This window comes from Mesoplodon mirus, assembly GCF_964341445.2.
Source record: "Mesoplodon mirus genome assembly, chromosome: 18".
NCBI lineage: Eukaryota > Metazoa > Chordata > Mammalia > Artiodactyla > Ziphiidae > Mesoplodon > Mesoplodon mirus.
The window spans coordinates 62,584,562-62,596,580 of record NC_138994.1 but is presented as its reverse complement, the minus strand read 5'-3'; the positions used below and the strand labels follow the sequence as shown (position 1 = coordinate 62,596,580).

General features: G+C 35.2%; 1 protein-coding gene across 8 annotated transcripts in view; it reads right to left on the bottom strand.

Annotated features, from left to right (window-relative positions):
- TRIM37 (tripartite motif containing 37) overlaps positions 1-12,019 on the bottom strand; it is a 207,813-nt gene that overhangs the window by 161,166 nt on the left and 34,628 nt on the right. For all 8 annotated transcript variants that reach the window (XM_082603179.1, XM_082603181.1, XM_082603178.1 and 5 more), the window contains exons 10-12: positions 10,156-10,206; positions 9,001-9,082; positions 2,190-2,266 (exon numbers count right to left, since the gene is read on the bottom strand). In XM_082603179.1, coding sequence (XP_082459305.1) covers positions 2,190-2,266; positions 9,001-9,082; positions 10,156-10,206 — 210 coding nt within the window. The remainder of the gene's footprint in view (positions 1-2,189; positions 2,267-9,000; positions 9,083-10,155; positions 10,207-12,019) is intronic.

The window sequence follows — 12,019 nt, the reverse complement described above, 5'->3', positions numbered from 1 at the left end:
TACTGCTAACGCCTTCAAGTTCATTAATCTTTTCTTCTGCAATGTTTAATCTGTTGTTCATGCCATCCAGTGTATTTTCCATTTCAAATATAGTCCATTCTCAAGAAGTTCAATTTGGGTCTTTTATATCTTCCATATCTCTATTTAACTTCTGAACAAATGGAGTGGTTATAAAAACTGTCTTAAATATTCTCTCGTAATTCTCACATGAGAATCCAGTTGTCTTTTTTTAAGCCATACAAAGATTTCCAAAAACACAAACAGTACAAGTTTTCTCATCAAATATTATTTTGCTTTAGAGAAAGTTACTATTCATTGAAATGTTATTTATGTTAATATGCAATAGGTTTATTATTATAAGTGAATTAATTTTTTAAATGCTTCAATTTCTAATTCAGAAAATACCAATAGATATAACCCACATTAAAAAAAACAAACAAAAAGCAGTTCTTGCTCAATTTAAATTGACTGATTACTCGCCTCAGTATTGGTTATATCTTCCTGCGCCTTTGCATGCCAATTAATCTTTGACTGAACAACAGACATTGTAAACTTAACTTTGTTGGGTGCTTTTTTTTTTTTTTGTAATCTTATAAATCTTATAAATCTTATAAATTTTCTTGAGCTCTGCTCTGGGATGCAGTTAGATGACTTGGAAACAATTTGACCCTTTCAGGTCTTGTCTTTATTTGTTAGATGGGTCTGGAGCAGTGTCTAGTCTAGGACTAATTGTTCCCCACTAGTGAGGTAAAAATTTCCTGAGTACTTCACCCAGTGTCCCATGGATTACAAGTTTCTCCACTATAGCGGTAGGAACAGACACAGTTACTGGCACCAGGCACCACTCCCTCTACTCCTTTCAGATGGTTATTCTCCCAACCTCAGGGAGGTTTCTTCATGTGCATACCCTACTCAGTACTCTGCTGATATGTGAAGAGAACTCTCTACAAATCTCTGGAGTTCTTTGTGCAGCTCTCTCCTCTGGTGTTCTGTCCACTGCACTCTAGGTGCGCTGGTCTTCCTAGACACTCAGCACTGTCTCCTCAACTCAAGGAGTCAGCCAGACTCTTGCAGTCTGCCTCCACATGTTACAGTCTGAAAACTTTCTCAAGGTTAAGCGAGGCAATCATAGATCTGATTTATTTATTTCTTGTCTCTAGGGATTGTTTTCATTTGTTGTCTCAGTGTCTAGGAAATGTTGTTTTTCTTTTCCGTTGTTGCAGAAGAAACAGTTACTTCCATTACTCCATCATAATTGGAAGCAGACATCTCATACCAAACCAACAGATTTTAGTGTAAGAGAGTGAAATAAATTCACTGATATGGTTCCAGATTTCATATTGCAAATTACATTTAAGAAACAACCACTTGTTCAATTTTGGGGTAAAATCAAAGATAATTCACAATTATCTAAAACTGCTTTTTAAAGTGTTCCTCCCTAACAAAAAGATTAATGGTTGTCAGGGACTGGGTGGGGAGGGGAAAGGGAAGTGACTGCTAATGAGTACAGGGTTGCTTTGTGGGGTGATGAAATGTTCTGAAATTAGATATTGGTGATAGCTGTAGAACTCAGTGAATATACTAAAATCTACTGAATTGTATACTTATTTATAAGGGGAATTTTATGGTATGTGAATTGTATCTCATTTAAAAAAAAAAAACTTTTCCCAACTACATATGAAATCCAAAATCCCTCAGGCTGGATTTTATACATATACTTCAACCAAAACAACTTATTACAGTAAATTGAAAAGCCATACATTAAGAGATTTTTTAAAAAACACAAAACAATAAGTTTTCTCACCAAGTATTGTTTTGCTTTAGAAAAACAGTTATTCAAGAAAATGTTATTTATGTTAATATGTAATAGGTTTATTATTACTTTAAACTGAATTAATAAAAATTAAAAATTTTTTCTTTCAATTTCTAATTCAGAAAATATCAATAGATAAAACCCACATAAAGAAACACTATTTGGGATTCCCAATAAAATTTAATAAGAGTATAAAGAGTCCTGAGGCCATATAATTTGAGAACTGTCAGTCTATGCCATCATACTATGCCAGGGATTCCATACTAGTATACATCTTAACAGACATAATGTAGTAATTAACAAAAGTAGTTAATAAAAAATGCTAAGAAGGTATGTAAACACACACTAAAGTTTGTTACTTAATTGCATGTCTTACTTGGAAGTTTCTGGCAAGCCAGCTGAGAGTTCCAGAAACACAGATAAGTAGTAACCACGAACAACTCCATTACCATCCTTAAAAAAAAAAAAGAAAAAGATGTTATACAAACTCCAGATCAATTTAAATGTAAAAATTTAAGCCACAATGAAACAAACAAAATACAGATATCTGGATGCCAAAGTAGTTTTAAGCTTAAAAGCAGTAAGAGATAATAAAAAGACCAAGGGGTCTGAATCTATAACAATTTAAAACTTTTGCAATTAAAAAAAAATTAAAGCATACAAACTAAAGAAAATATCAACTACTAAGAAAAGAGTTAAGAGTTTTAACACATACAGGACTCCTAAAAATGAGCCTCCAAGAAAAATCAAAACCTCAAAGAAAAACGCCAAAAAAAGAAAAGCCTCAATTTCACTAGGAATGAGACAAAAAAAAAAAAAAAGATATATAAGATCAAAAGAGAGTAAAATAGAAAAAGGTAACACTTGATTGATGTTGAAAGTAATTAAATATAACTTCTATGTTTTATATGTTAGGATTCCACATAAGATTCTGTCTGGAGATTGAAAAGCTGTTTAAATTTCTGTTACAGAGATTTTTATGAGTACAATTATTCCCCTCTGTATTTCTCCAGTACTGTGTGAGAAGATTATATTTGTTATAACTATGTGTATAAAGATCTGTTTCCCCAACTAGACTGTGAGGGCTGAGGGCAGGAATATGTCTACAGAGGGGTACATGTACTTCTTAACCCCTTCATTTCTAGGCTACTTTGCTCCAAAACGTCCTGAGGCAGCTTTCAGGGTTTGACATGGTAATCACTCAATAAATACTACGAATAAATGAATCATCACTTAAGTGAAAAAAGCTGGACACAAAAGATTATATGTTGTATAATCCTACTATATGAAATTCTGGAAAAGCAAAACTATAGTAACAAAAACAGATCAGTGGTTGCAGGGGGCCAGGAAAGGAGAAAAAAGGATTAGCTGAAAAGCGTAAATTATATAACTTCTGAGGGTGATAAAAGTCATGATTGTGACAATGATTATACAACTATATATATTTGTGAAAACTTGCTAAAATTAGTGAATATTACTGAACATAAATTATATAGCAAATTACACTGATTTTTAAAAATCAACCAATAGCCTTGTTCAAATAGCTGGGGGTTTTTTCTTCTTTTAAATTATGCTCCTAAAACAATTTCCCTGGAATGAAATCAATTAATAAAAGATAATGAACATTTTTCATTCCTAATTTTAACAGATAATAAGATTAGAAATTTCTTTGACTTAATTTTTATCATAACCTCTTTTTTTAAAATAAATTTATTTATTTTCAGCTACGTTGGGTCTGCGTTGCTGCGCGCGGGCTTTCTCTAGTTGCGGCGAGCGGGGGCTACTCTTCATTGCGTGCGCGGGCTTCTCATTGCAGTGGCTTCTCGTTGCGGAGCCTGGGTTCTAGGCACACGGGCTAGTATTTGTGGCACGAGGGCCTCAGTAGTTGTGGCACACAGGCTTAGTTGCTCCGTGGCATGTGGGACCTTCCTGGACCAGGGCTCGAACCCATGTCCCCTGAACTGGCAAGCAGATTCTTAACCACTGCACCATCAGGGAAGCCTTATCATAATCTTAAGGAACAAAATTTTTACTACTTTTATTGACATGCTATCTGTACCTCTAACAGAATACTAGCTTTAAGAATTTTATTTTATTTTATTTTATTTATTTATTTATTTATTTATTTATGGCTGCGTTGGGTCTTCGTTGCTGCATGTGGGCTTTCTCTAGTTGCAGCGAGCGGGGGCTACTCTTTGTTGCAGTGTGCAGGCTTCTCATTGTGGTGGCTTCTCTTGCTGTGGAGCACGTGCTCTAGGCGCACGGGCTTTAGTAGCTGTGGCACACGGGCTCAGTAGTTGTGACGCATAGGCTCTAGAGCACAGGCTCAGTAGTTATGGTACACGGGCTTAGCTGCTCCACGGCATGTGGGATCTTCCTGGACAAGGGCTTGAACCCATGTCCCCTGCATTGGCAGGTGGATTCTTAACCACTGCACCACCAGAGAAGTCCCTAGCTTTAAGAATTTTCAATAGGCAGAGGATTCTGGAAAGACTGCCACAATGGCGCATAGTTTTTACAACTCTCTAAATCCAAACATAAAACAAAACAAAACAACTGAACAACAAAACCAAAAGTTCACAAACAACATTTACAACAAAATTAAATGACAGGTTATCTCCACAACCCCCAAAACACAAGCAGGTAAAGACATACCAATTATAACCACAAAGACCTGCATGATATCAACAGTGTGGGAGAAAGGAAAGAGAAGCATTGGGACATCTAATGGAGCAGAGAGAAGGAAAACCACAAAATGGACAAAAGTTAGTCACTGAAAAGCATCACAAGCCACATGACAGCTGAAACTGAAGAGTTGCTCAATATAATACCAACTGAGTATAAGGGGGCCTAATATAAAAAAGTCTGAAAACTAAATGCAGTCTAGTCACTCTAAACTCTTAAAAATGAATATGTAGGGCCTTTTAGGACAGGTCCAAAGACTGCAAAGGAAATGCTAGGAGGAAAATAAAAGATAAACAGCATAGAAATAATACAAACAAAGGAAGGAAGAGGTCCAGATGAGAAGGGGAGAAGAACAAGGAAATCTCTCAGAAAGCAAGGCACCAGATTTCTGATTGTTATCACACTGGCTGGCTATCCACATGCAACAGAATGAAGTTGGACCCCTACATCATAAAAAAATTAACTCAAACTAGATCAAAGATCTAAATATAAGTCCTAAAACTATAAAACCTTAGAAGAAAACAGAGGGGGAAAGCTCCATGACATTGGAATTGGTAAGGATTTCCTGGATATGAAACCAAAAGCAAAAATAGACAAACTGGACAACAACAAAATTAAGAACTTCTGTGCATCAAAGGACACAATCAACAGAGTAAAAAGAAACCTTACAGAATAGGAGAAAATACATGTAAATCAGGTATCTAATAAAGGGGTCAATATCCAGAATATATAAACTGCTACAACTCAACAAAAAACTCGATTAAAAAATGGGCAAAGGACTTGAATACACATTTCTCTAAACAGGATATACAAATGGCCATGAATAAGCACATAAAAAGATGCTCAACAACATTAATCATTAGGGAAGTGCAAATCAAAACCACAATGAATTACCTCACACCCATCAGGATGGCTACTATCAAAGAAACAGAAAACAAAAAGTATTGACAAAGATATGGAAAAATTGGAACCCTTGTGCATTGTTGGTGGGAATGTAAAACGGTGTAACCATTGTAGATAACAATATGGTTCCTCAAAAAACTAAAAACAGAATTACCGTATGATCCAGCAATAGTATTTCTGGGCATATATCTGAAAGAATCAAAAGCAGGATATTGAAGAGATATTTGCACACCCATGTTCACAGCAGCATTAGTGACTATAGCCAACAGGTAGAAACAACCCAAGTGTCCACTGACAGATGAATGAATAAACAAAATGTGGTATATACATACAATGGAATATTATTCAGCCTTAAAAAGGAAGGAAATTCTGACACATGCTACAAAGTGGAGGAACCTTAAAAACATTATGCTAAGTAAAAGAAGCCAGTAACAAGCTGTTACTGTGTTACAATTCCACATATATGAAGTATCTAGAGTAATCAAATTCATAGAGGAAGTAGAATGATGGTTGCCAGGGGCTGAGGAGAGGGGGAAATGGGGAATTACTGTTTAACGGGCAGAGAGCTTCAGTTTTACAAGTTGAAAGAGTTCTGGAAGTTGGTTACAAAACAATGTAAATATACTTAACAATACTAAATGTACACTTAGAAATGATTAAAATGGTAAATTTTATGTTATGCCTCACTTACCAAAATTAAAAAAAGAGAAAATAAAGAGAATAACATCCCTACAGACAATGAAAGCACCCTAGAAAAACATACTCAAAGATCACAATTGTAACTTATTTCAAAAGAACCTAACAGACACCAAGAAAATAATATGACGGCCCACAGGAAGAAAAGAAAAAATAAGAATATGATATGAAAGAATAACACAAATCAGTATTAGAAAAACTCAGAAATCAGGTAATAGGACTAAGGAAAGAGAAATAAAAGGAAAAGTTATTTAAGAAATAAAGACTGAACTAAAAGGAACACAAGAGCAAAGAAGCACAACAGTTTATATCTTTCAAAAAATAAGCGAACAAAAGAAAATTTTAAAAATTAAAAAGAAATGAAGAAAAAGCTGAAAAGATCAGAGAGAAAGTGGTCAATATTGAAGACAGGCAAGGAAGATGCAAGATGAAGATAATACAAGTCCCAAGAGAGAAAACCAAAGATAGAAACAAAGTAAATATTTAAAACTGTAATTCAGGAAACGTTTTCTTTAAAAGTCTAAAACTACATATTGAAAGAGCCCAGCATGTAACTGAGAATACTGACTGAGAACAACCAAAACATACAGGAGTAAATTATTGGACTTAAAAAGAATTAGATTATTTGGGCATCTAGACAATATTAGCAAATGCCTTTTAAGGATCAGTTTATCATCAGACTTTGCCAAAAGAAAACGGAATTGAATATTTAAGATACCCAGTGAAAGAAAACATGAGCCAAGGATTTTGCATCCAGCAATAGTGGCTTTAGCTTATAAAGGATACAAACTATTTTCAACACACAAAAATTCAGGAAATACTGCTTCCATTAGCCCTTCCAATAGAATTTACTAGAGAACAAGCTTTGAACACCCTAACTGTTGTCCAGACATGGCATAGTGAAATGTGGAGAGTATATTTCCAAATAAAATTTTAAACATTTCTCAGTAATCAAATCGATGATAGAATTAGAGTTCCCCTTCTGAGATTTTTGTGTTTGTAAGGTGAAATAAGGCAAATAAGTGATTGATTATGAGATTATAATTCTATCCTTTCTTATGGCTTCAAAAAGTAGGATTCCTAGAATAGAAGAAAGGAGATACAGGTGTAATGTAAAGAGATTATGTTTAAAAAACTCTATAATCCTTAATTTGAATTGTAAACATGAGCATTAACTCACGAGTTATTTTATCTCTAAAAAATACATACATACATGTGACACCCCGATAGTCCACAATTATATAGCAATTTTAAAGTGTTCATAAATATTTTTTCTCTATTAAGATCGCTGGAGTTTTTCCACTTCAATTTTAAGCACACTCCTACCCAGTTTTTCTCAAAGTATGGTCTTTGGGCTAAAAACAAACAAATAAAACTTCTAAAATGTGTAACACCAAGAATGAACTAGGACTTTGGGTGATAATGTGTCAATGTAAACTCATCAAGTGCAAACAATGTACCACTCTGGCACAGGGCGTGTTGACAGTGGCGGAGGCTGTGCACGTGAGGGGGCAGAGAGTGCGAACAGAGCTCTCTGTACTTTCCACTCAATTTTGCTGTTAACCTAAAACTGCTCTAAAAAAGAGTCTATTAGATAAATCTTTAAGTACATACATACATACATATTAATCCCTCCCCCTTCCCAAACCCCCACATACATCTGCCTATGTAATTCCCTAGTTCTGTTCATGAAGAAAGCCTAGAAACAGTGACTAACCTGGTAGAAATGAGCACCCTTAACGCCCAGTTTGGTCTTGAAATACAATTTTCCCACTAAAAGAAATCAGGGCTTTTTGGATAAAATGACCAATTTCAGGTACAGAGTAGGAACTGTACAAGATGAGACGAGAACATCTTGCCATGGAAGAGGACAAGAAAGCTAACTACTAGAGTCAAAACTAGACTATTAGGGTCAGAGCAAAGTGACACAGAAGCCAACTTAAAAGAGACTAAATATGTATAAATCCATGAGTTCATAACGTTATTTTTTTAAAAACCTAGTTAATTACTTTCAGAGAATAAGGAAAATCACTAAATAACAGGAAAGAATCTTGCCTATTCTATATGAACTGTAATACTGGATAACCAAACAATAGGTAAAGGTAAGCATCTCTTTATAAAAGCATTACACGTACTAAGCAAAAAAGAAACAAAATGAGAATCACTATTCTGCAACTTCTAGTGAATTAACAGATGTAGGCAATGTGCATCAATATGACAAAAAGATATGCAACTAGATATGATGTGATAAAAGTACACACTACTGCTTGTATTCTTGCCATAGGAATTGACTATGCATCTCATCATACCACTGGGTCCAGCTGCCAATATGCAGCAAATCTACAGGTCAAAGAAACATAATGGAACGCACCATGAGTATGCAGTCAGCACACATGTGTTTTGTTTTGTTTTGTTTTGTCTTTGTGGTACGCGGGCCTCTCATGGCCTCTCCCGTTGCGGAGCACAGGCTCCGGACGCGCAGGCTCAGCGGCCATGGCTCACGGGCCCAGCCGCTCCGCGGCACATGGGATCTTCCCAGACCGGGGCACAAACCTGTGTCCCCTGCATTGGCAGGTGGAATCTCAACCAGTGCACCACCAGGGAAGCCCCCACACATGTGTTTTTGATGACCATTTGTAAATGTATTTTTTTTAATGATTTTTAAAATAAGAATTTTAAACATTTCTTCTAAATGTTAGTGAAATAAGATTCCATAATATGCCAGTGTTTATGTTTATATTTAACTTATTTTTTTCACAGATTTAGCAACATACCCTATAAAGAAACATAAAATTGTCATTACTTTAATTCCTTTCTCCACTGAAAAAGTGAACCAGTGTGCTACAGAACCCTAAAAGAAAGATCTTGGTTTCAAAATTTATTAGAAATAATGAAAAACTTACTGGGTAAACTTTTAACCTCCAACAAAGTCCTGAAACTTGAAGAGGTGGACTGTAAACAGGATCTGCTCTCTGGCGCAAAGTACTAAAGTAAAAGAAAACCAACTGAATCCCAAGATTAAAACTGTTGGGAAATAGCAAGCAGGCAAAAACAAAACCCAACCACTTTACTTATGTTACTTATTTGAAGTCCTGGACCAGTAAATGAAGGTGACGGAAGAACTCAAGATTCCACTATATAAATTTATATATACTAACATTCTGAAATAAAAGAAACTTTAATGATACAGAAATATTCAATAGTATCTCTTAAGTTTCAGGTTTAAAAAAAAACCCTCAAAATATTGTCATTTAAGGGAAAAGAAAAATATAACTAAGTGCCTTGAATCTAATTACCACTTCAACAAGCAGTCTTCCACCATTAAAGGAAAAAAAAAAAGTTTCTTCCTCACATCCCCGCAGTATAATTATCCTTTTTAATATGGAAAAAAAAATGTGGGGTAATCTTCAGTTTATATTTTAGCCACAAAATTATCCCATAAGAAAGAACAAATTAAATGGGGAGTGGTATAAATTCTCAGTTTGGCCTTAGTTTGATGGTTATAACCTCTTGGGATTTTCTCTTCCCAAGGCAAGACCTTTTATATCCTTCATTCCCCACTTCCATGCTGCCCTTTAAGACAAGTCCCTTAAGACCTTTGTGTTTTAATATCTTGGCTTCTAATCTTAGAGAAAAAGCTGTAAAAGCTAACAAACTTAGCATGCAAGTTACAAAGCTTACAAATTTCTTACAATAATACCCTCCCATCCACAATTTCTTACTTCCCACCACTCTTATTTCTGAGGATGAGTAGGAGGGCTCATTGATCTCTATCACCCCATTCACCTTACCTTACTAGCAAAGGCTAAGTAGACCCTCTTCTTTAAAAAAAAAAAAAAAAAGTTCCATTCCCCACCCTAGAGGAGCAATCCATCTAGAAGATATAAAACAATCCAGACAAAGGACCTCTATGTATCTAATACAAAACTTGTTTCTTCTAAGACTACACACTGAGTGACAAAGTTCATTAGGTCTGTATGCTACCCAGGAACAACACCTACCTGGCTCTTACTTACGTACACATACAAAAAAACCCTAAAGTTGTCAAAAACTCTTACCTGAAATTCTCTAAAACAAAAGTAGCTGAATCATAAGATGGTACCAATTCACTAAAAAGAAACAAAAGAGAAAAAAAAATTATTTGGCTTATACAAGTTTAACATTTCATTTAATTAAGAAACAAAGTCAGACTTCCCTGGTGGTGCAGTGGTTAAGAATCTGCCTCCCAATGCAGGAGACACGGGTTCGATCCCTGGTCGGGGAAGATCCCACATGCCAGGGAGCAACTAAGCCCATGCGACACAACTACTGAAGCCCACGTGCCCTAGAGCCTGCACAGCAACTACTGAGCCCACGTGCTGCAACTACTGAAGCCTGCACGCTGCAACTACTGAAGCCCGCGCTCCTAGAGCCCATGCTCCGCAGCGAGAAGCCCACGTACCACAACAAAGAGCAGCCCCCACTTGCCACAACTAGAGAAAGCCCTCACTCAGCAATGAAGACCCAAGGCGGCCCCCCAAAATAAATAAATCTTAATTTAAAAAAAAGAAACAAAGTTAAGTCTCTCAGTAACATCTTGAAAATTTTATTAAACTAAAATAAGGCCTTAAGAAATATCTTTAAAACTTTATTAAACAACATTAAATCAAATGAATTCATAAAACCATCAAAAGCCGACATCAAAGGTTTGCAATTAAATTGGAGACTCAACAAATACTTCATAATATAGCTTTTTAAAAAAAAGGCAATATATGATTAAGTATTAAAATAACTATAAGAGATATTTAAAAAGTAATATGGAAATAGGAAAAGAAAGAAATTAGGTGCTTAGGCTGGACACCTGAAGTAGAAAACATATAAACTATCTTAAAAAATCAAAAGAAACAACAAAAGGATAAAATATTACAATAAATCCCCAAACTCCCTTCTTCGGAACAAATTATGAGGAATACTGACAGACCCTAAATACTTTGAGACTATTTACTAGCAAATAAATCTATACAATTTTATAGGATAAGAATACATAATCACATAGGGGTCAAGCAGGATAAGCACATTAACAGTTTCATGGCAATGCAAGATTACCTAGAGAACTTTAGTTCCATACAGTCTTCTCCAAAGAGAACTAAACTACATTCACAGAACTAAACTACATCTTCAAAGAGAACTAAACTACACCCACAGCACGCTAACAGTCTCTCGCACTGCCATTAGAACACCTCAAAAGTCAGAGATAGTAAAACATTTATGATAAAGACACTATAATACGTAGTGTTGTAATACAGTGTAACATATTTAATATATAAAATTATAAATTTACCAAAAAGATAAACTGCAAGCCATTTCACCACATATTCAGATATATTTTCTAAAGTTCAATTCATGAAAATGTGTTACTACCAAAATAAGATATAAAATGCATCTAAAGCATTTTCACACTGTGACAGTACCTGAAGAAATTAGTGGTTTGCCAGTGAAAATATAGTATACATTATTAAAAATACATCAGTCTTATTTTATGGTTAAGTATATGTAGCTAAACAGCTCACATCTTTTTCACAAGTAGATGTGGTTTGCCTTGCAACTATTAACTGTAGAGCTATTATCCAATTGTCAAGCACCCCTAACCATAGCCCTAGGCAGTAGTTACCTTTTCTCACATTCCTCATTCCTAGATCCTTTTGTCTGGTTAATCCTTACTATTCCTTCAGATAACAAATTAGAAGTCACACCTTTGGAGGTCTGCTCTAACTTCTCCCCAGGATATGCTCTCTTAGCATTCAATATACACAAAACTCCAATTATCAGAACCAATGCAATTAATGCCTGGGAAGCCTTCCTGGAACCAAAAACCGAATCAGAGCTCCAAGGAATCTCTCCAGGATAGTCTTCAAATTTGGTCAAGTTATAATATGCTTTTGG